The sequence below is a fragment of the Carlito syrichta genome, unplaced genomic scaffold (assembly GCF_000164805.1).
Source record: "Carlito syrichta isolate Samal-C Ts95f unplaced genomic scaffold, Tarsius_syrichta-2.0.1 Scaffold306949, whole genome shotgun sequence".
In the NCBI taxonomy this organism is placed as follows: Eukaryota; Metazoa; Chordata; class Mammalia; order Primates; family Tarsiidae; genus Carlito; species Carlito syrichta.
In genome coordinates this window covers 1,120,348-1,144,322 of record NW_007251045.1, presented here as the reverse complement: position 1 = coordinate 1,144,322, position 23,975 = coordinate 1,120,348, and the positions used below count along the sequence as shown (strand labels likewise).

General features: G+C 46.9%; 1 protein-coding gene across 1 annotated transcript in view; it reads left to right on the top strand.

The window, feature by feature from the left end:
• Positions 1–23,975, top strand: part of MYO18B (myosin XVIIIB) — a 253,741-nt gene that overhangs the window by 168,477 nt on the left and 61,289 nt on the right. The window contains exons 34-38 of the mRNA XM_008063601.1: positions 8,616–8,729; positions 10,250–10,366; positions 12,470–12,553; positions 13,588–13,725; positions 16,215–16,400. Of these exons, the coding sequence (XP_008061792.1) occupies positions 8,616–8,729; positions 10,250–10,366; positions 12,470–12,553; positions 13,588–13,725; positions 16,215–16,400 (639 nt within the window). The remainder of the gene's footprint in view (positions 1–8,615; positions 8,730–10,249; positions 10,367–12,469; positions 12,554–13,587; positions 13,726–16,214; positions 16,401–23,975) is intronic.

The following is a 23,975-nucleotide window of genomic DNA, read 5'->3' as shown; positions in this document are numbered from 1 at the left end:
TCTCCTCTCCTCCCCCCTCCCTCCCTCCCTCCTTCTTTGCTTTCTTTCTCTTTTTTTCTTTTTTGAGTCAGAGTCTCACTCTGTTGCCCAGACTGGAGTACAGTGGCATGATCATGGCTGCCACAGCCTCGACCTGCTGGGCTCAGGCAACAGTTCTCTAGCAGAATGTCAGAACCTCAGGCTTCCAAGTAGCTGGAACTATAGGTGTGTACATTATTTATTTATTGTAGAGATGAGGTCTCGCCAAGTTGCTGAGGCTGATCTCAAACCCCTGGGCTCAGGCAATCCTTTCACCTCCACCTTCCAAAGTGCTGGGATTACAGGTGTGAGCCACTGCACCTGGCCCCAACTCTCATTATTTCTGCAAACACTGGTTAGCATCTGTGTCAGAAGCCTGTGCATGGAGGAGTTGGGGGGAGTGCCAGGCTGCAGGCTGATTCTGGAGGGCACATTTGAAGGGACACATGCTACAGAGTCAGGCATCCCTGGCTGACCAGGGCAGGCTCATGGATGCTGCTGAGATAGCATGGGCCTTTGTCTCCCAGTACACCGGTGTCAATTCCCTCTTATTTGGGGACCAGATCTGAGCAGGAACCAGGTGGCCCTCCAGGGACCCAATGTCCTGGGGGAAGATGGGCATGGAAGCATATGGATAAGGTGCTGTTTAGGGGAGCAGAGAGGTGCTAGCTTACAATAAAAGAGGGAGTGTGAACAAGATAGAAGGGCAGAGAGGGCCTTTTTTGGGTGTTTGATCCCACTTTTCTATTTTTCTTTTTCTCTTTGGAGCATCAGTGTGCTCCGAATTCATCATCAGCAGAGAGAAAGTCAAGAAGGAAGTTTTTGAAGTCTGTTCAATCATGGAGGACCTGAGAGGTCTTTAGATCTTAAAATACAAAAAAATTAGGAGGACTCTTGAACCCTCAAAGAAACAGACTCACCACAAGTATCTGCTTTCCCAGCAGGTGGTGAGCACATTCCCCAGGGCTTCAAGAAAAAGCTGTGGATCTGAAAGAACCCTTGGTTTAGGTCCCAACTTCTTCCCTGTTTATTACTGTGTGACCTTGACAAGTTAATTAACCTCTCTGAGCCTTAGTTTCCTCATCTATCAGATGGAGATGAAAATATCTACTTTGCAGAGATGGTACCTGTTATAAATGAACATATTCGTGTGTCTTAACCAGCTCAGGCTGCCATAACAAAATACCATACACTGAGAAGCTCCAGGAAGAGACATTTATTCCTCATAGTTCTGGAGGCTGAAAATGTGAGGTCAGAGTGCCAGCATGCCTGGGTTCTGGTGAAGGCTTCCTTCCTGGCTTGCAGGCAGACAGCTGCCTTCAATGTCTTTATGTGGTGGAGAGAGGAAGCAAGCTTTCTGGTTTCTCTTCTTCTAAAGGCACTCATCCCATCATTGGCCCCTCCTTCCTCATGACCTCATGTCAACCTAATTACCTCCCCAAAGCCTCATCTCCAAGTGCCATCATGTTAAGGGCTAAGAGCTTCAACATACAGATTGTAGGGGTATGCAGTTCAGTCCCTACCCACTTGGTAAACACTGAACAGCAAGTAGTTATGATTCTTCTGCTAATGGTAATGATTATTGTTACTCTGAAGAAGATGAAAAAGTAAGTATTCAGGAAGGGTTTCAAAGCATTGATAAATGATGGTTCCCTATCAGAATGTCAGGAAAATTGTAGAATGTCTGGTATATGCCCAAATAGTTTGAGATGAAGGGCACTGAGAGTAGTCACCATAGTCTTGGGGCATTTTCCCTTGGGGCCGCTGTCATCAGACTTCGGAACTACATAGATCATTGGTGGATCTGCTCTGACATTTTAAATATGTTTGCATTTAACAATTTTGTTTGATGTCGGGGCTGTCTCTAGCTTGAGCTATAAGCGATTCCCTTCAGGGAAAACCTTAATGCTGAAGGTTGGATCTTCCAAGTGCCCTGACACGATGTCAAGGCCCCGAATGTGCTGAGATTAGCCTGCCAAAGACACCGTTTCTTAAACAGAATCCTTTCCCCGTGGCATTTGCCATGCAGCATTTCTAAATCCCTGGAGTTGTTCAACCAGACCCAGAAATCCAGGTCCTAACCCTTCTGCTAAGACACCAGAATTTTCCCTCTCCCCACCTCTTTCCATATGTCTAGCCAACTCATCTAGTAGCTTAATAAATCCAAAGCAAGCATTTTACCCAGGTATTTAAAGCAGGCAGATGGCTTTGCATGGAGAAGTAATGCTATTCATCGGTTTGTAGTTGATGTATATGTGATGAGAATCTCAATTGCCCTCATGCTGAATGAGCAGGAGGTGGGTGAGGGGACAGAGTGTCTGGGATACACTCAGCCACAGGACTTGAGTGCAGAGCGGGCCACGGGATTTGGAGTTTCACCGACTAGGACCGGAGTCTGACCTTGAGCAAGTCGCTTCTCCCATGTGTGGTTCTCTCATTTGTGAAATGGTGAGGGCTGATTGCTTCCTTGCAGGGCTGCTGTGGGCTGTTGTGATAATGAATATTAAGTAGCCCATACCATGCCTGATCAAGTGAGAGCTGCAGAAATCTCCTTCCCTCCTTTCTCCCTCATTAAGCAATCAGCAGGTAGAAATATTCCTCCCCCAATGTGTAAGGATCCACACACAGAATAGGCACACAGTAAATAGTTGCTATTCTACCACAGGGTTTTGGATAGAACTACTTTGATCCTACTTTCTGGTGGATTGACATCAACACTATCCCAGTGGTTTTGAGTGTTTACTCTGTGGCAGGTCCTGTGTAGGCATTGTCACCTCTAACTCGCTCACTCATTCTGTATCTGTGTTCTGGGTGGTAGCAACCCAGTTCAAATTGGTTCCAGTAGAGAAAGGGAAGTTATTGGCCAAAATATCTGAAATGCTTCTAAGCTAGCACCGTCTTCAGGCTTGGCTTGATCTTGGTGCTCCAGCCATGTCCTCAAGAATGTGTTTCTTGCCACCTCTTAGCTCAGCCCCCTCAATGTCAGCTTGTATTCTTAGGCAGGCACTCCTTTCTTGTCAGGTCTCCAGACACTCATCCTGCTTTAGAAGGGGCAAACTTTGTTTCCATAGTCTTAGCAAAAATCTTGGTACCAGTCATATTATAACCCCAGAACCAAACACTACAGCCAACAGGTGATGCTCCAGTTGGCTAGGCTGGTCACATGCCCTTAACTGGGCTTCAGGGACAAGGTCAGCACCATCAGAGCACATGGATGCTTGGGGATGGGTGTTTCTCACAGGGAATATGAGGTTCTGCTGTCAAAAGAAGGAGGGTGGATGCTGGCCAGGTGCTCTACCAGACTTCGCCTACAGAGCATCTATGGTAGCCACTACTGTTTTTAAGGAGTGCAGGATTGTGGCTCAGAGTGGGAACTTAGTGGCCAGACTGCCTGGGTTCATATCCCAGTTCTGCCAGTTAGTATTTGTGTTACCTTCAGAAAGTCACTCAACCTCTCTATTCCTCAGTTTCCTCAACTGTAACAGCAGGAATGATTATTGGTCCTACCTCAGAGTGCTGTTGTGAGGGTTAAATGAGTTAGCACATGAAAAGTGTTCAGAGCAGCTCCTGGCACAGAGTAAGAGCTCACCCTCATAACCTATGTGCATAGCATCCATAGGCTTGTGCGGTGCACAACTGATACAGCTGTCCTTAGTAGTTCTGTTCCTCCCTGAATGTAAACCATTTTCTCCTCCATTTTGTTGATGGGGAAAACTGAAGCTTAGAGAGGCTGAGTAACCTGCTCAAGCTCACAGGCTCATAGATGGAGAAGCTGGGACTGGAGCCCAATTCTGCCTGCCCTTTGGATCTGCTCCACTACACGATGCTGGAGGATGTCTAAGTGGTCTTTCTTGTGGCAGATGAGGAGGCCATATTGAAAGAATGCAGCCTCCCCCTCCTTCACACACTATGTGATCCTAGATGGTGTTTATCTTGTCTTGCCCCTGTGAACTCCAGGCTTCAGGGACCTTCAGTAACCTCTCACATTCAGAAGAGTCAGGGCCTCACCAAGTATCCCCAGACCAAAGCCACGCAATGCTTAATTTATGCATGAAGTCAGAAGAGGGCTCCCACCTGGAGTGTGGGGAGAACTGGGAATGGGCGTATACCCATTTGCTGGAGGGAGTGGTCCCATCTCAAGGGACAGGAAGGAAGGCAGTGAAGCCCTCCTTAGAAGCCTGCATTGCAGAATTTGAGCAGATCTGGGGAAAACTGATTGATTTAATTAGGGAATGATTGAATGACAGAGCATGTGTCAGGGAAGCTGTGTTTTACAGCCATGGAGGGTATGTTGGTGCTTTGCGCCCATATACTTGTGCCATTATGATGCTGATTATACAAAGAGCAAAAATTGGAAGAGAAAGAACAACATGATGACCTTAGACTACAGTCAAATCAGTTGTGTTGTTGGGGGACTGTGGGGTGCAGCCCCCACTAGGCAGGCAGAGAGGTGGATGTCACTGGGCCTTTATTGCACCCTAAACCTCTGCACCCCGAATTAGGGAGGGTTGATATAAACCTGAGAGACCTCGTCTGTGAGGACATGACGGTGACTTGGAGCTGAAAGCAAGGTGTGAAGTGTCAGCTGTCACCTCAGGTCCTTATTGCTGTGCTGGCCCAAGGAACTGGAGAGTAGACATCAGTCACCCTGAGCAGTTGCTTGTCAGCTGGACACCTCCAGCCCTCTGCTCGGTGATGGCTGCACCTGGAACTCCTCTGGAGAATGGCATTTTCAAAGCAGCATTGGGCCAGTGCTGCTCTGCTGAAGGGTCTTATCTCAGTCCTAACATGACTTTGCCACTGACTTCATAAAAACATCAGTCACACAGCCTCCATATGGAAATCCTGTGCAGTGAGTTATTCTTACGCCGGGTCATCCATAATGGAAAATCAGCCTGAGATGGCCCCATATTTCTTCCTGCTCCCTAAAGTGTAATAAATTGAAACTTTTAAAGCTCAGCATGAAGACAGCTTGTCAGCAGCAGCCTAGGGCCTGCCCCGTGGAGGCCTTGGGCTGGGAAATTTCTGGTCTTGCCTTTCCAGATCCTATTAAAATCTAGACCTGCTTGACTTGTATGCCCCTGAGGTCAGCGACCTCCCTCCACCCATCCCAGCTGAGCAGGAAGCCTATAATTCCTCCATAAGATTTTCAATACCGAGGCCATGTGTATACTGAGCGTGTGACCTTGGCCTGTTTTTTGGGCCTTTGTTTCAATTTTCTTTCTTCTCTAAAATGAGGTTAAAAGTTTCTGCTTCTCAGACTGTTCTGGAAATGAAAGGGGCTCACAACAACAGCTGTTAACATTTTGCAGTGTTTTCTTGGTGCCAGGCAGTAGTAGGCACTTTGCATGTTTTTGCTCATTTATCCTGCAGGGATCCTATAATGGAATCATCCCCATTTTACAAAGGAGAAAACTGAGGCCCAGTGAGATTAACTGACGCTTTGGGAGACTCAGATTCCTTCAGGTCTGGCTCCAGTGCCCATGCTCTGAACCACACACATGATGAGATCTGGCACCTAGTGAGTGGTGGCAATGTTGGTTTCCTTCCTGCCTCTTTTGGAATGAACTTGTCTACTTCCGGAAGGTGCCAGGGATGCTGCAAGTTCTTCAGAGAATGACATGTTAGTGCCTCAAGTTGATTCAGACTCCGAGTTCTGTTATTCCTCAGACCCCAACCTAGACTAGCCCCTCCCGACATTGCCTGAATGACTTCCACAGTAGCCCCAAACCCCTGAGTGAACTGTTCTCTCCACAGCTGAGCTCTCCCTGAATTTTAATCCATTCTGCCTGTGTGGCCTTCCAGTGAGTGACTTTCCACCGGAGCTTGGTGGTTAAGAGTTTGGGCTCTGGAACTGGACCCACCAGGCCATCCCTTGACCAGGGTGTGTGATTGTGGGGAAGTGGCTTCCCTCTGAGTGTCTCGGTCTTCTGCTTTATCAAAGGAACCTTGTGGTGGCATCTTTCTCCTAGAAAGGTGTTTTATGAAGCAAGGCAGAGAAAGCACAGTGCCCCGAAGATGGTCCCCAAGCCACCAGAGCAGGAGGGGGGCTGCGAATGCCAAACCCATCGAGGCCACAAGAATCCCATCTCAAGCCCAGCGTGAGCTGGGAAGGTCAGCAGCTGTCTCCATGGGCTGTACTCTCTCTGGCTCATCTCTGGCTGGGGATAAGTCGTCCCTCTCCCTGCTGGCTTCAAGGAGAGAAGGGACAGGAAGGAGCAGTTCTGCATCGTATACCATCTGTAAAATGGGGATAAAAATAGAGCCTGCCTTCTCTGGTGGCTCTGGAGACCAGCGGGACCATGCTGGTGAAGCCCTCGGCCAAAGCAAGAGCTAGGCAGATGGGAATTGTGGCACCATGTTCTGCTCTGCCCTGATGAGCTCCTCACAATGACTTGCTTTTGACGCCTGGCTCCAAGCTGAACTCCTTGGCCCGGAAACAGCAGGGCCCTGCGTGAGGCCTCCTCTTCCACCATTAGTTATGTGACATCATCTTCCTTGCTGGCCCATCTGCCCCTGCCCGCCCAGACCTTGAGTTCCTTGCATGCCCCACTTTGCAGATCCTGCCATTTCTCTCCACTTCTTCCGCCCTGGTGGGAGCATCCCCACTACCTCCTTCCTGGAGGACCACAGTGGCATTCTCATTGGCCATCTTCCCCACGGCCTCCAGAGGGTGAGCACACCACCTACCTTCTTAGAAACCATCAATGGGTCAGGGAGCAGTGGCTCAAGCCTGTAATCCCAGCACTTTGGGAGGCCGAGGTGGGGGAATTGTGTAAGCCTGCGGGCTTGAGAACAGCCTGGGCAACTTGGCAAGACCTCATCTCTACAGTAAAAAAAAATTAGCCAGGTATGGTAGCTAATAGTAGTCTGGCTCCTTGGAACGCTGGAGCAGAAGACTCGCCTGAGCCCAGAGGTCGACGCTGGGGTGGCCGTGAATGTGCCACTGCACTCCATTCTGGGTGATGGAGTGGGACTCCAATTCAAAAAAAATAAAAAGAAGCCATCAATGGCTTCCCGATAGGCTGAAACAAGATCTAAAAAACTTTGTAGCCTGGCTCACAGTCTTGCAAATGTGCCTGCGTCCACCTCTTCAGCATCATCTCCTCCTTCTTTCTCTGTTCTGCTGTCCAGCAACACTGGTGAGCTTTCTGTTCCCAGCACCATGTTTGTTCCTGTCCCTGCCCCAGGGCCTTTGCACTTGCTGTTGCTTCTGCCCTGGGCATTCTTCCTCCTAAATCTGCGCATGGCCATCTCCTCTGCATCTTTTAGGTTCCAGCTTAAATGTCCCTCCTTAGTAGGGCCTCTGACTTCTATTCAGATGAGGGGATGGCCTTGCCCTGTCTACCTCCATGGGTGCCCTTCCACCCATCTCCCAGCCATGCCAGAGACACTGGAGTCACCTGCTGGATGATAAGACTGTGCCTGACATCTCATTTCCTCTGCCGATTATGCTCTAACAATGCCAATTACCTCCCCTTGCTCTGCATCATTTTTCTCAGTGTGTCTCCATCTCTCCCAGGCGCTGAGCAAAATGAGCTGCCAAGCCCTCCTTTGCCGGGCCCAGCTGCAGGCATACATCATTCCCAGGGGCTTGTAAAAGGGGTTTTGTGGGTTGCAGCCCATCCCTCTCTGAGCCCTGAGTGTTTTTCCTAGGCAATTTTTAAGTGTGTTTTCTGTTTGGAGATTCTGGAGTTCAGAAATCAAAGGGAAACTGCTAATTGCAGAATGAACCTAGAGTTTGTACCTGGATATGGGTTTCTCCATGGGACATGTCTTCTGGGGACACATGTGGGTAATTGCGCCAATCTTAATGACCCCACTTTGCAAGGATTAGAAGCCTAATGTGTGCAGGTGGGTGAAAGGATGGGAAATAAAAGGGTGAGAAAGAGAGCTTTATTTAAGTTGGTGGCTCTTAGTGGAAGCTTAGTGGAATCTCTTAGTGGACAATGCTCACATGCAGAATACTTTGCATATCATCTAAAAGAGAGCCTACAGACTCCCTTTTAATCCTCAACTCTGGTTAAGAAACTTCTTGGCAGGTCCCCACTGACCTTCAAGCCACCTCCTCCAGGAAGCCTCTCTCTCTTGATTCCCATCCTGGGCTCCCGCAGACCTGGTGCTCCCTCTTCCCTGTTCTGTGCAGAGAGCTTACCATTACCTGTCCCTGCCTGTCTCCCCTGGAAAGGCAGGGGGTGGCTTGATTGTTCTCTCTGTGGTCTGTGCCTATCACTGAGAGGGTGTCAGCAAGGATTTGCTGAATGGGACTGAGGAATCTCTCCTGGTGCGGTGGCAGGGGTGGCCAGGCCTCATTTCATGGGGCAGTGCCAGTCACATCTTGTGTAGACTGAGAACCTGTCTGCCTCGTATGCAAATGCCTTTGCTTTCCCAAGGTGTGGGTTGATGAATAGTTGTGAAAACATGAGGGTCACCTGTAAATTATTCTGCTGCCCGAGAGAAGCTGGGCAGAGCTTCAGGGAAAGGACATTTAAGGAGGCAACCTTACCAGAAGGCCTCACCTCTTATCTTCTCTTCCCTCCCTTCCCCTCCCCTCCCCTCCTCTCCTCTCTTCTCTTCTTCACCCTCTCCTAGTGCAGCTGGAGCAGAGTGAAGCCAAGTGTGAGGAGGCCTTGAAGACCCAGAAGACGCTCACGGCAGACCTGGAGAACATGCACAGTGAGCTGGAGAGCATAACCCGGAGCAAGAGCCTGGTACCTGTCCCTTCCTGAAGTTTTGGGGACCCAGGCCAGCACAGGCCTCTGGGAGCTAGTATGGGCCTACTGTGTGCTCAGCACTATGAGAGGGCATGGGAACTTGTAGACCTACTGGGTGTTGCCTTGGAGGTACAGGCATCTATGGTAGGCCTACTAGATGCTTAACTCTATAAGAGTGACACTGGAACTTATTGTAGACCTACAGAATGTCACCTTGGAGGTGCAGCCATCTATGGTAAGCCTACCGGGTGCTCAGCTTTGTAAGAGTGACTCGGTTACTTATTGTAGACCTACTGGGTGTCACCTTAGAGGTGTCGACATCTATGTTAGACCTACTGGGTGTGCAGGCATCCTACTGTGAGATGAAAAAAAGGTATAAAAATGTATATGAGACTCAACTGTGTGTTCCCACCTTGTGGAAGCCTGTTGTGGACCTAATGGATGCTCAGTACTATGAGGGTGTATTCCATGAGCCTATTGCTTAGCAACCTATGTGGGAACACAACTGTTTATTGTGTGCCCACCCTGCTCACCACTCTAAGTGGTTCTCAGGCATCTGCTGTAGTCCTACTGTGTGTTCACCACCATAAGACAGAACTTGAGCCTATTGCTGGGCTATCACATGTCCATTCCTGTAAGTGGAGATGAGGCTATCTCTCATGGCCCACCTTGGCTCACTGCTACAAGAAGATTCAGCCATTCTTTACGGAACTATGGTGTACTCACCACTGAAAGGTGCATGTGGATTTATAATATAGATCTATTACTTTGGCAAAATTGAGTATGAGTTTCTAAGTCCCCTGTCTGGGTGTACAGGGTTGGCTTAAATGTATACTCAGTGTATAAAGTTCCAAGGTTTAGATGTAGTTAGAGATTTATGGATGGATGCTTGTCTCAAGGTCCCTATTGGCCCTTTTGTTTCTTATTTTGTTTACATCAAATTAAGAGAAACTTGCACACAGGCACACATGTTGCACACACAGGGATGAATGTACATATTCACATACAATCACCTGGCACACATGCAGAAGAAATGCCCTCATAGGTAAAATATCCATCAGAGTTCTCCATCCATCCAATATTTATTGAGCACCTGCTATATGCCAGCCCTGGTGGTTAATGCTGGGGATATACCTCTGAATAAAACAAAGTCCCTGTCCTTAGGGAGAGTACGGGGGTTTGCATCTGCATATGTGCTCCATGTGTAAATTCCCAGATGGGCTTACAGAAACAAAAATACACACACACACACACACACACACTGCATTCACAGTCAGCCACATGCGTGCCTAGTATACACACAACACAACACACACACACATACCACTGAGCTGATATATGTTAACCCATGATACACACTGGCACTCATGACCACGCTTACACATCAGTGGCTGCTCACCTCATACACCCACAGGCAAGCCCCTCTTTGCCCCTTGTAAGGCCCCTGTTTCCACCTCTCCCCACCCCCTCACCCCCCACCCCCGCCCAATCCTGGCCATTGGCCTGTCTCTCAACAGGTGGACGAGCAGCTGCATCGGCTGCAGTTTGAGAAAGCAGGCCTCCTGAAGCGCATCGACGAAGACCAGGATGACCTGAATGAGCTGATACAGAAACACAAGGACCTCATTGCTCAAGTATGGCTCGGGCCTTGTTGCAAGAAGCTCTGGGGCTTGGGGCAAGTGGAGTACATTGAGAGGGTGATGTGTTTGGACCACTCCCTGGTCTTAGAATCTTGGTGGGATAAATGCCATGGAGATAGATGGGAATTGCAAATTTCTTGTGGTCCTAATGGAGGTGAATGTTACCTTCAAATGGTATGGCAATCTCTGGAGGACATCTCCACCAAGAAATATTTTGATCTCTACAGAGATCTAGCTACTCTTTTACTACCTAACCCCTCATTCACTTATCCATCCTTTTATCTACCCATCTACCCACCCAGCCAGCCAGCCAGTCATCCACCCACCCAGACAGCCTCCATCCACCCACTCACCTAACCATATACCCTTCTATTCATTCACTCATCCGTCCATCCTTCCACCCAATTTTTCATTTACTCACCCATCCCCATCCACCTATACAACCACCCATCCTTCTACCTATTTAATAATTATGGACCTTTCTATTTAATAATTATGGACCTCTTGCTATGTGTTAGACACTGTAAGACATGCCGAGTATACTATTGTGAACAAAAGCAAATCCCATTCCTGCCCTCATGAACCTCACGGTTTAGTGGGCTGGACAGACTGAGTTGCCAAGAACAGAAGGAGATTTGCAAACTGATCTATGAGTTCAGAAAGCATATGAGCATGACTCTGTAACTCCTGACCTGGGTCAGGGTTAAGGGAGGGTTTCCCCAAGGAGGTGACACTTGGATGGAGAGCTGAACAAGGAGGAGGAGTTAGTTAATTATATCATACCTGGAGGTTGGAGGCATATTCCAGACAACAGCAAATGCAAGTTCAGTGAGGCTGGAAGAGGATTATACCAATGTCTTGGAGGCTGTGATGAGTTTATGTTTTAATTCATAGTTGAAGGGCATCACTGGTGAGCTTTTCAGGATCAACCAGCTTGCTACTACAGGCAGTCAGCACCATAGTGGCAGGACACTCCTCTGCCTTGTCTAGCACTGTATCCAGATCAGAGAAGAGTGTCTGACCTGGAGGAGGTGTTCGGTAAATCGCTGTTGAGTCAACGAAAGTTGTATTTGTCCAGGGAAAAGACAACTCCAACCAGAGTGGAGTGGAAATGAGGAGGAGTGGATAAACAGACCCAGGAGACAACCAGGAGGCATGATGGCAGCACAGGCAGAAGGGGTGCTGAGGGATCTGATGAGGAGTCCCCGGCAGATCACTAACCTGCATGATAGGGATAACAGATCCCGCCAGGAGCCATATGTGTCTTCCTCATGTTGCATCCCCAGAGGAAATCCAGGATAAAGTACCTGTCAGCCTCCAAAAGCTTCCAACAGGGATGTGACCTCAGGGGATTTCTGCTAACAAGGCATAACAGTAACAAAACTAATCAATTATATTATCAACATTGTAGCAGTCACCATGAAAATAGCCCATGCCTTGCATTTGTGAATCATATTATTTTTGTCCAAAATGGAGGCTGATCTGATCGGTTACGAAATCAGTATATGCATATGCCCATTATAAATAATAAAGATAGAGGGAAATAGGAAGCAAGGTGGCCCATCTACTGGTAGCTGTGGGATCCCTCTCTTCACAGGTAATCAAGCTGCCCAGTTGGTTCTACTTTCTTAAAAAAAACCTTTGCTCTCCACTTCTTCAGTTAATCTCTGAACAAACCCAACATACAGAAGATAAGAGACCATCAGCCCATTTTACAGATGCAGAGATTGAGGAGCAGAGGGGTTCTGCGGGTTGCCAATGCCAATATCCAAGTCTAGAATCTCAGTTACCTGACGCTCAGAATAGCCCTCATTCCTCAGAATCTACTCCTAGTGCTTTGACCAGCCCATTTTTGTCTGGGCTTCCAAAGATGTATAATTAAGTGCTGGACAGTTGACCAATTCCATGGGCTTTTGTAATTGGAGTGACTCAGAGAACAGAGATAAAAGATGTAAGATAATTTTTGGGAAACAGCTATTATCATAGAAGCCCTGAAAAACGCAGACATCTGTGGGTGCAGGAAGAAGCGATTTCAAAGGTGGTTTCCCAGCAAAGCTTGTGGTCTCAGGGTGATTTTTTTTTTTTTTGTCTTGCCAGTCTGCTGCTGACATTGGGCAGATCCAAGAACTACAGCTGCAGCTGGAGGAAACCAAGAAGGAGAAGCACAAACTTCAAGAACAAGTACGTGCTCAGAGCTGCCATGTGATGGGGGTAGGAAGAGGATTCCTTCTGGGCATATCTGCTTCAGGTCTTGGAAACTCATTCACTCATTCCTTTTTCATTCATTCGTTCAAATACTCAACTCCAGTTGTGTGCCAGATAAATTAAGAACAATGCAACTAGACACACACACACACACACACACACACTCACTCACTCTTGCCTGTGCCTGTTCCGCGTCTAAGCATGCCTCCATGCAATGAGGCTCATCAGCCATTCAGTGCAGAATTTTTCCCTCTGAGAAATGGCTCCAAGAAAAAGAGGATGGTCTGTGCAAGACAGGATCATGATCCTTTGTGAAATCTTTCTTTAAGTCACACTCCCTCCAGACATCCCTTGCTTTCCATCATTACCTGTTGGGTTGCTATTATTCATGAAATTCTCAAAACTCTTCTAGAACCATCACATGTGCCTGCTTAAAGTGACCATCAGAGTGTTCAGGTCTCAAGCACATGTCCACAGGCACCGAGTAACACCAAGCACAGCAAAAATAATGGCAGTGGCTGTGTGCTGGGTATTTATTATGTGCCAGGCACTAATGTCCTTTAATCCTCATGAGAAAAATGAAGAAACTGAGGCTCCAGAAAGGGAAATGATTTGCCCAGACCCATCTACCTGGGAAGAGGTGGAGCCAGGTTTTGTGCCTGGCTCCCAATCCCACCCTTGTCTGCAACTTTTGAAGCTTTTTGCTCACAAACTGGCTTTGTCCCCTCACCATAGCAGGGAAGGAGGGAAGGGAAGCCCAGTGTTGAATTCTGAAGGCACGGGAAGCATTGCCTCCTACCACCTGAGACCCAGGAGCAGGGTCTGGTATGAGAGTCTAATGAGGGTCGTCAGGTTGAGACCTCACAATTCTTGCTTGTGCAGACATTCAGCATGTAGCCTCTAAGGAGATAAGGGAGCCACATGATAGGGCCCTTAGCCTGGGTCCTCAGTGTGTACCCTGGGACTCATGGCCAACAGATGGCCAATAGACCTCTCTGTTGTGCCCCCAGCTGCAGGTGGCTCAAATGCGCATTGAGTACCTGGAGCAGTCCACCGCGGATCGAGCCATCGTCAGCAGGCAAGAGGCCATCATCTGTGACCTGGAGAACAAGACGGAGTTCCAGAAAGTGCAGATTAAAAGATTTGAGGTACTTAATGGTACATAAATACTACCTGGGCCTAAAGGGCTGAGAGTTTTGGTGTAAGCACCATCCATCCTCCCACTGTCTGTCTTTCTACCCACGTGCCTTTATCTGGGTATATGTTGCTCACTCATTACCCACCCAAGCTCTCTCCCTCCTTCCTTCCTGTCTTCCATCACATCATTCTGCAAGCTATCTATTTGTCCACCTGTCCATCTCCATCTCTCTCTCTATTCACCATTCACCAGTTCATCCATTCATCCTCCCCCCCTTTGTTCCTTCTTCTCTTATCTCTTTGTTCTCTTCCTCTGTTCTTCAAATCTTGTGCATTGATTCAGTTCTTTCCATCTTGACCTCTCTGAAGTCATCATCTCACTCATTAGTTTCATCTATTCATCCATTTATGCACTCAACACCCATTTTGAGCAGAAAATTTTTACCTAATGTGTGCTAATCCCCATTTTAGGTGTATGGAAGACAGATATATAACAGATCTGGAACACAGATCTGCTTTCCAGAAACAGAGGTGTGGGTAAGATACATCTGTATGTATGCATGCATACACACAAATATCCACAATATAGAGAGAGGGCTGTGAGCTTTGGAGCACAGAGATCCTTTCAAAGTTGGGGACTCAGGGAGGCTTCCAGGATGAGGTGGCATTAATGCTGGACCTTGAAGGGAGAGGTAAGACTTGGATGAGCTGAGGTGGGGTTCGGTGATTACCTTTACATTGTCCTTGAGCTACCAGCACAGGTGTTAACTTCTTCAGCCATGTAGGCCAATGACATGGAACAGAACATTTCTAGAAGATGTGTCCAGTGTCAAAATCCTCTCATTAGCCACTCCACGTGATGTTTGATACAATAGTGTGGGGCAGGTAGAACAGACCTCCTCTAATTAGTGAGAAGATGACCTCAGAGAAGTCAAGTGACTTGCTCAAGATCAAGCCAAGCAGAGTCAGGGATAAGATAGATTGACACCTGACCTCCTCTCCATTCTGGCTACAGGTTCCAATTTCTTTACAGCCAGCTGGCTTCACCATACGATGACAGTGCGTCTAGACAGTGGAAGCTGCACTGCTCATTCTGAATCATTTTCTGCCAATCCCCCTAGGGCCATTTTGTCTCCAATAAGGCTGCTATGGATGAAAAACAGAGAAATTCTTTGCCTTGACCCTTGGTGGTTCTCAGAATTGCTCAAGGGATCCTCAAGGCATGATTGTCTCTGCAGATCACCATGAAACTTTGATAGACTATATTTTAAATGATTAAATATGTAATGTTGGACTATATCATATGTCATTTTTTAACTTGATTCTAGCATAGCCAAGTGATAGCAGAGAGAAAAAGAAAATTAGCGTAGAAAATCTCCAAATGGAAAGATTCTATCTCCAAATTAACTTTTCCCCTTCACCAACGTTATTTTAATTTAGTAGAATCCTGAGTCTTTGCTATGGAGAATAGGGTACCTCAAGGACAGTTTGAGAACAACTCCTCCTCCATATCTGCCCTCCTGCTGCTCTTTTAAATTGTTGCTAAACTTCACTTTAAAGGTGAACTGGATCATGAAGCTTTTCTTTCAGGCTGTTATTCAGTGTCTGATCTGGAGGCTGTTTATCCCCTGTCTGTAGTGGCAGAAAGGGGGCTCTGAGTCCTTAGCAAGGGCCTGAAATATTCATGCAGGCTCTGTCTTCTGTCAACACTAGAGTATTTGCCCATCAGGATCGATTGGTTCCAGGCTTGTTGGCCAACTAATGAATTCCGCAGAACAGTCCTTGGCTTTGTTTTCTGTAGCACTTGTGATGCCCAAAGCACTTTTCTCTTTATTTTTCATTGTGTCCTTGTGGAGATTCCTCACCCCCCACCAGAAAAAGGAAGAAATGTCATAAAAAAATAGGGCTAAGGCTCATGAGCAATGGTCTGATCAAACATTCTTGTTTTATAAATCAGAAAACCAAAACCCATGTTGGGGAAGAGGTTTTTGACCCCAGCATATTTCTCTGTTCACTGCAGCACTCCACCTCTCAAACTGTGGATGGTTGGGGGCTGTTATAAATATTAATAACTTCCATCCCTTATCCAGCATGTCCTGTGGGTCGGGCACTGAGCTAAGCCTTCCGCATAACAATGCATTGGATCCTGATAGCATCCCTAGGACACAAGGACTATCATCATCCTTGTCTCTCAGAGAGGCTCAAAAATGTGCCCGAGGTCACACAGCCAGGAAGAGGTAGAGGTGGGGTTTGAATCTGGAGCATCCTGGGAGTCAGGGTTCTCATCAGTTTGCTACACCGCCTCTCAGACTAGCAGTTGTCATTTATCACGTTTCTAAAGTAAATTCTTTATTTTTGTAGCAGACATCAGGATGCTTATCCTGATTACTGTATGACAACAGAAAAGAGACTTGATGAAAGATTTCTCTTCTTGGAGTGCCCTGCTTCAAGCCCCTGGCCTCTAATTCCAAGCTGGGCATATGTTCTGTCTCCCACCTAGGTTCTGGTGATCCGGCTTCGGGACAGCCTGATCAAGATGGGTGAGGAGCTGTCACAGGCAGCGACGTCCGAGTCCCAGCAGCGGGAGAGCAGCCAGTATTACCAGCGGCGCCTGGAGGAGCTGAAGGCCGACATGGAAGAGCTGGTGCACCGGGAGGCGGAGGCCAGCCAGCGGTGCATGGAGCTGGTAAGTCCTGCCCAGCGCGGGCTCTTGGGTGACTGAGGGCTTCGGTCGATGAGAGCCTTCTTTTCTTCAGTCTAGGAAGACTTCAAATGGGAGACTTCGGGCTTGTGTCCTGGGCCTTTGGGATGTGCAAGAAACAGGGAGAACCCGAAGGGGGATGGACTGAGTGATGGCGCCGCCATTAGCTGCAAACCCTGGTGGCAGGCCCAAGGTGGACCAATGGCATTCACTGCTCCTGGACAGCTGCCAAGCCCGTTTATGTCCCAGACCCCAGACTTTCTCTTCCTGCCTCTCCCATTCCACTCCAGTGGCAGGGCAGCCTCCTGCAAAGAGGCAGAACCAGTTTCTACTAAACGTCTGTTTTTCACCAGGTCTTAACTTCCATAATATCCTATATTCCTTATAACAATCCTGAGAAGTCAGAATGATCACCTTTATTTTACAGATGGGGAAACTGAAACTTTAAAGAGGGAAGGATAATTAGTCTAAGATCACAACTAGTAAATGTAGAGTTATTTTGGTGCTATTTTACAGCAGCAACAAAGATAAAATATAAAAATGGTAATGATACAAGCCGCCACGTATGAAGCATTTACTGTGTGCTAGGTTCTAAATAAAACATTTCTTGTTTAGATCCTCATAACAGAACTGTGAGGTAGGTGTTGTTATGATGTCCATTATAAAGATGGGGAAACCAAGGCATGGGGCCATCAACTTGCCAAATTGAGGCTCAGAGCAGTGTGCTCACTTGCCCAAAGTCACACGCAAGTCAGAATTTGAAGCCAGAGATATCCAACTCTTTATTCTCTGCTTTTTAATCCATACCTTGCCCCTGGCATGGTCCCAGAAACATTTTAACATTTGTTTCTTGCCTGATGAGAAGGTTTGTCCATCTTTCCATGTATTGTTCTAAGAACAGTTTTCTGCAGGGCTCACAGAGCATCTGAAAGTGTCCACACTGCCTTTTCCCCATGGGGTCAGACATTCCCAAAGCTCTAGATTTCTGATTCTGTGACCTGGGGTGCAACTGGCACCCCCTTTGCCTATCACCACACACACTGCCTTCCAGAGACAGCCCACAGCATGCCAAGGCTTGGCCCAGAGGTCTCTAAATGATGGTCATTTTGTCCTTCCTGCTCTGCCCACTCTGGGTGTTGTAACACGTCTCACCACCTTGTCCTCCTATTGCAAATATATTTCTTGGGCTGCTGTCTCCCACAGCCAGTGTCATCCCATCAGCTTTGCCCTAGACAAGCCAGCTGCCTGGCTCTTCTATGTGGGGGTGGGGGGGGGGGAAGTAAGGCACTGCACAGAGACAGAAGTTCCCAGACAAAGTCCCGGCCCCCGACTGGCAGTTCCTCCACCTCTGTGGCCCTGGAGAAGAGAAACAACTTTTTCCTCCAACTGACAGGATAACTTCCTCATTAACCAACCCTGCTTCTCATGTAGCTGAGCTCCCCTCCTGCAAGCTCTGGCTGGGAAGAGAGAACAACCCCAGCCTTTCTCCTCTGGTGGCTTCTTTAACTGGCCAGACATTCAGGAATCCTGACCAGATCAAATAGTAATTTTCTCCTTTCTCCCTTGATCTCTTTTTCCCTGTCTTTCCTCTCTCCTCTCCTCCACTCTTTTTACTTTTCTCTCCTTGTCCTCATTCCTGGGGTTATATTCAGATTATTAAAGGCCCTAAAATACTAAAAAGATCATAGTGCAATCCCCACATATAAATCAAAATAGAAGCAACACAAAATCATAAAACACAAAGTTTTCATGTATATCCTGAAATTGGACCTTTATCTTTCTCTAATTTCTAATTACAAGATTTTAGATAAGTTTATTAAGTCTGAACTTGACTATTTGTTTTGGTGTGTTTGGGATCAGGAGGGGGAATATTTGTTCCCTAAGATTACTATAACAAATTAGCATAAACTGGGTCACTTAAAACATCAGAAGTCTCAAAATCGAGGTGTCAGCAGAGTCACACTCCCTCCAAATGTTCTAGGGGAGAATCCTTCCTGGCCTCTTGAGGCATCTGAAGGCTCCAGGCTTTCCTTGACTTGTGGCTGCATCCCTTCAATGTTCTCCTCCATCTTCATGTGGCCTTCTCCTCTGTGTATGTGTGTCTTAAACACACTTCTGCCTTTTTCTTACAAGGGTAACTGTAATTGGATTTATGGCATACCCTAAATGCAGGTTGATCTCATCTTGAGATCCTTACCTTACACTTTTCTACAAAGACCCTCTTTTCAAATAAGATCACATTCACAGGTCCCAGGTGGGCATATCTTCTGGGAGGCCACCTTTTGACCCACTGTGGAAGGGGAGGGCTTGTTCCTGCTTGGCTGGTCTTCTGAAGTCATCTTGTACATTCTGTTGTTTCTTCCATGATTCTGTGGGGCAGCAAAGCTCCAGGGGATAATGTCAGCCAAGCTAGCAGCCTCTCTCTAATAGTAGATGTCCCCAAATCTCACCAACCTGTCTGCTTTCAAGTATGTCCCTTGCTGTTGGGCTCTGAGAAATTTCCACTGGGAGAAGAGAAGTCCTGCTTTCTTGTATCACTCATTTATTCATTCGACATACATGTATTCAACATCAGCTATGGGCATGGTGCAGAGATAGGCATTGGTGAGGAGGGGCAAGAAGTCATAATGTTCCTGCTGTGCAGAAACTCACACTGTGGATAAAACTGGGATCAGTGGCAGAGTTAAGTCCTCACTGTCTTTGAAAGTAAGGCTTGTTGCTGAGCCCCCTTCTAATTGGTGTGGCATCCTGGGACTTTCCCAGGTTTCTCATCCCACCTGTCCATGTCCATGCCACCAATTTTCCTTCCCCCATTCCATTTTAGTAAGAGGAGGGACAGCTTCTATGTGTCCTATGACCTCTCCAAATGATACCAAAGCCCTGCAAGGAAGCCAGAACTCTGATTCTTCCATTCATGTGATCTGTACCTATAGTTTTACTATGGGTCAAGCCCCATGCGAGAGGCAGGGGCTCCAGCAAGGAATAGGATACAGCCTTCTCTCAAGGCTCTCACACACAGAAATATACAACATCATGGGAGAATATAACTAAGGCCATGGTTAGTGTATTACCTGCAAATGTGGAGTTTCCTCCAGAATGACAGCTCAGAGCTTTCCCAGGCAAAACAAGGGAGTGTGCACTGTGATTGGAGGGAGATTTAGAAAGCAAGTTAGCACTAAATCTCCCTCCTGTGCCCACTGTCACTGCCACAAATTCATTTCCTAGAGTAAAGCATTGCCTTCTTCATCTTTCATTTTTAAAATTCAAGTCTTCCTGGAAAGGATAGAATGAATTTCCTAACTCCACGGTCCAAGCATTCATTCATTCCTTCATTCGACAAATGTTTATTGAGTTGATCTGTGCTCAGACCCTTTGTAGATGTCATCTTTTATGCTCAACCTCTATCCCAGCGGGTGTGGAATGTAGAGAGCAGGATTAGGTTCCAAGGTTGGGAATGGCAGAGCAGGGATTGGCGTCCCTGTGTGTCCGACATGAAAGCTGTCACCGGGATGCCCTGCTGCCCTTTCAACCCAACCTTGCTGAAAAATGGCTCTGCTGTGGAGACTAAAAAAGGATCCAGCACTCTGGGCCCTGGTGAGAAGCAAGAAGGATATTGATGGATCTCCCGTCCATGTTCCTTTCTGCCTGTCCCCAGCCTGTACCATTTGTCATTGCTGGTGTTGGTTTAAAGGGCTGCGAGTTGTTGCATGTGAATGATTTATGCCCCCAGCTGACTCACCGGCACACCCAGATCAGGATCAATTACCCCGCCGGTGGAACTGCTCTTCCAGGGAAAAAGAAAAATGAAGTTTTGCCATTAATTTTAGTAAATGTACTATTCCTGGAGACTCCAGAAGCCATCATGGAGAAAAGAATATTCTGGCTGTAAATCATTCAAGTCCCTTTGTCATTGAAGTGATGAGACCGTTCATCTATGGATTTATATACTGTTGTTTGTCAATAGTTACAGGGCCCAGGAGAAAATACCTTGGATCGAGGACAGGGTGTCCAAGTGGGGCGTCTAGAGAAGCTGGAGGTGCTGATGGTGTCAGGGAAGCCTGGCCTCTGCCTGTCAGATGCACTTGTTTTGGAGACTGCACCTGTTGCGTTTTGTCTTTCTTCACCTTGACCTGACTCTACTTTCAACTTTCCCCTGAGCCAGACATCCTTTGTACAAGTTTCCCAGACCTTGAAACACTTGGATGGTACTTCTGCTCACTGTTAGTGCATTCTCCCAGTGACCTGAGCCGGCAATTGCAGCGGCCTATCTCCCTCTCACTCACACAGCTTCATGGTCAGACCTGTTGATTTGTGCCCTATTGAAGTATTTTTCTCTGTCCTCTCTTGTCTCATTCTTTCTTCCTCTGTCTTTACTTAAGCTGCATCTCCTCTGGTCTAGGATTTCATAGTGACTTCTCATTTGTCTCCCCATCTCCCCTTCGCTCTTGTTTCTCCTACAGGAGATCATTCCAGAGGAGCCCAGCTTACTGTGCTACTCCTCTGTTAAGAAATCTCCCAGCTGGGCTCGGTGGCTCAGCCTATAATCCCAGCGCTTTGGGAGGCTGAGGTGAGTGGATTGCCTGAGCCCGCGGGTTCAAGACCCGCCTGGGCAACTTGGTGAGACCTCATCTCTACAATAAAATCAAAAAAATTAGCCGGGCGTGGTAGCACACACCTGTAGTTCCAGCTACCTGGAAGGCTGAGGCAGAAGGATTGCCAGAGCCGAGCAGGTCGAGCCTGGGGTGGCTGGGAGCATGCCACTGCACTCCAGTCTGGGTGACAGAGTGAGACTTCAACTCAAAAAAAAAAAAAGAAATCTCCCATGTCTCCCCACTGCCTTCAGAACAAGGTACAAACTCCTTTCTGTGGCCTACAAGAGCTTCTGAAATCTAACTTCTCTAGATTTTTCCACCTTTGGTTGTCTGCCTCTCATCTTGCAGGTTCTACTCAAGCATGAAGGCAAGTGTTGAGGACTGCTACAGTTCGAATGTTTGTCCTCCAAACCTCATGTTGAAACTTGATCCTCATCATCGTAGGTGGGGTCTAGTGGGAGGTGATAGGCTCACAGGGGCAGATCTCTCATGAAGGGCTTGGTGCCATCCTGATGGTGATGAGTGAGTTCTTGCTCTATTAGTTCCCGTGAGAGTTTCCCCAGAATGGTTGTTGAAAAAAGCCAGGCACTTCCTCCTCGCTCTCTCTCTCTCTCTCTCTCTCTCTCTCTCTCTCTCTCTCTCTCTCTCTCTCTTGCTTCTGCTCTCGCCCTGTGATCGCTGCACACACTGACTTCCCTACCTTTTCTGCCATGAGTGGGAGTAGCTTCAGGCCTTACCAGAAGCAGATGCTGGTGCCATGCTTCTTGTACAACCTGTAGAACCATAAGCCAAATAAACCTCTTTTCTGTATAAATTGCCCAGCCTCGGGTATTCCTTTATAACAAAATAAATGAACTAGGACAAAGACCCAATTTCTATGTTGTTTCTTGACTCACCACCTTGGTTCTTATGAACTCTGCTGCCTACCTATATAGCCTTCAAAACTTAAATCAGGCATCAGGTTAACACCTTCTCTATGTTCCTACATCCCCCTGTGCTCACCCTGTCAATGCATGTGTCACCGAGTTATCATTGCTTGTGTTCTTGTCTTCTTAGACAGAGAGCCCCAGGGACAGGGATTGGGTTTTATTTGACTCTGAGTTCATAGCTTCCAGTTTAAGGTCAGGAATAGGGTAGATACTCAGTAATTATTTACTGAATAGTTTTCTCAACATTTTGAAGTTTTACCTCTTAACAAAACAACTCAACAAGTTTATTTTTAAAATGAGAACTTTCAGATCAACAAACTTTTGTTTGCATCCTGCTATGTGTCTAGCCCTGTGCCTGATGTTATAAGAGATGCAGACATGTATGGGCCAGAAACTGTGCCCTTGAATTGCCACCCTGGTAGTGAATTGCTCAAGATTCAGAGGAGGAGATGCATATGTCCCTAAATAACTCTAATATAAGATGGGATGTGTGGACAAAGAAAGAAATGGTTCCATACAACCAAAAGGCCTTGGAAGATTGTATGGAGGATGCATTATTTGACCTTCTTAAATGATTAAGAAAATATTGACTGTCAACTATGAGGGAGTAACTGTCCAGTCATATTTGTTGTTGCCTTCTCACATTCACGTTTAGCAAATGTCTAGTGAATGCCTGCTATGTGTCAGGCAATGTCCAGGTGTCCAGAGCCAAAGGTAAACCAAATAACAATATAAACACACACTCTTCACCCCTTTTCTTTTTCTCTCTTCATTCTTTCTAATCATGTCTCCCCCACTGCATGTCAATTGCAGAATCCCTTCCTCCCCTCTCCCCAACCTGCTCCCTTCTGCTTCCCTGATTCTTTTTTAGCTCTCACTTGTCTAGACTTGGACATTCTCTCTCTCCTTTTCCTTGTTTTCACTCATGTTGGGAGAAGAATGTGTACTAGTCTCTAGGGCTAATAACCAAAAACTGATGTCTTTAAACAACAGAGATGTGTTGTCCCACAGTTCTGGAAGCCAGAGTCTAAAATCAAGGTGTCAGAAGGACCACACTCACACTTCCTCTGAAGGCTCTAGGGGAGGATCTTTCCTCCCTCTCCAACTTCTGGTGGCTCTAGGCATTCTTTGGTTGTGGCTGCGTCACTCCAGTCTCTGCCTCTGTCTTTATATAGCCTTCTCCTCTCCTCTTTCTATCTCTGTATCTCTCTCTTCTTCTTATAAGGACACAGCCATTGGATTTAGAGCCTACCCTAATCTAATATGTTCTCATCTTAACTAATTACTTCTGCAAAGACTCTATTTTCAAAAAAAGTCAAATTCTGAGTTTCCAAGTGGGTACAGATTTTGGGATGACACTATTCAACCCACTACACATTGGTCAATAGAGCACTAGACTTGGAATCTGACACCTCAGACAGCTAAGTTAATATTACAGAAACTCAGTTTCTTCATCTATAGAACAGAGGGATATACTACAGCCTGTTTTATTGGGTGGCTATGAGGATTAAATGAGATAATGTATGTAAACATGCCAAATGATGGCACACAGTAGGCACTTCATGAATGGCATTTTTTCTATCTTCCTTTGACCCTCTTCACTCAGATTTTCTCACAAGCCTACCAACTCCACTTCCTCATCCTATGCAATGCCCATGATGATTGATGGCAATAATGTTAATGACAGCTGGTATTTGTTTACCACATACTGCTGCTAGGCACTGGGGAAAGTATTTTACATGAGTCCTCTCATTTGAGCCTCACTCACTGAGGTAATTATACCTGTTTTGTCAATAATGAAACTAAAATCCAGAGAGTTGAAGCAGTTTCTCCAAAGTCACATTCCCAGTTAGTGGCCAAGTCAGAATTTGAACCCATCCCTGACCTACTCACAGCCTATTCTCTTACTCATGAGTTTTAGTAAAATTAAGCATAAAAATCAGCAGTGGCCGGGCTCGGTGGCTCAGCCTGTAATCCCACGCCTTTGGGAGGCTGAGGTGAGTGGATTACCTGAGCCCGTGGGTTCGAGACCTGCCTGG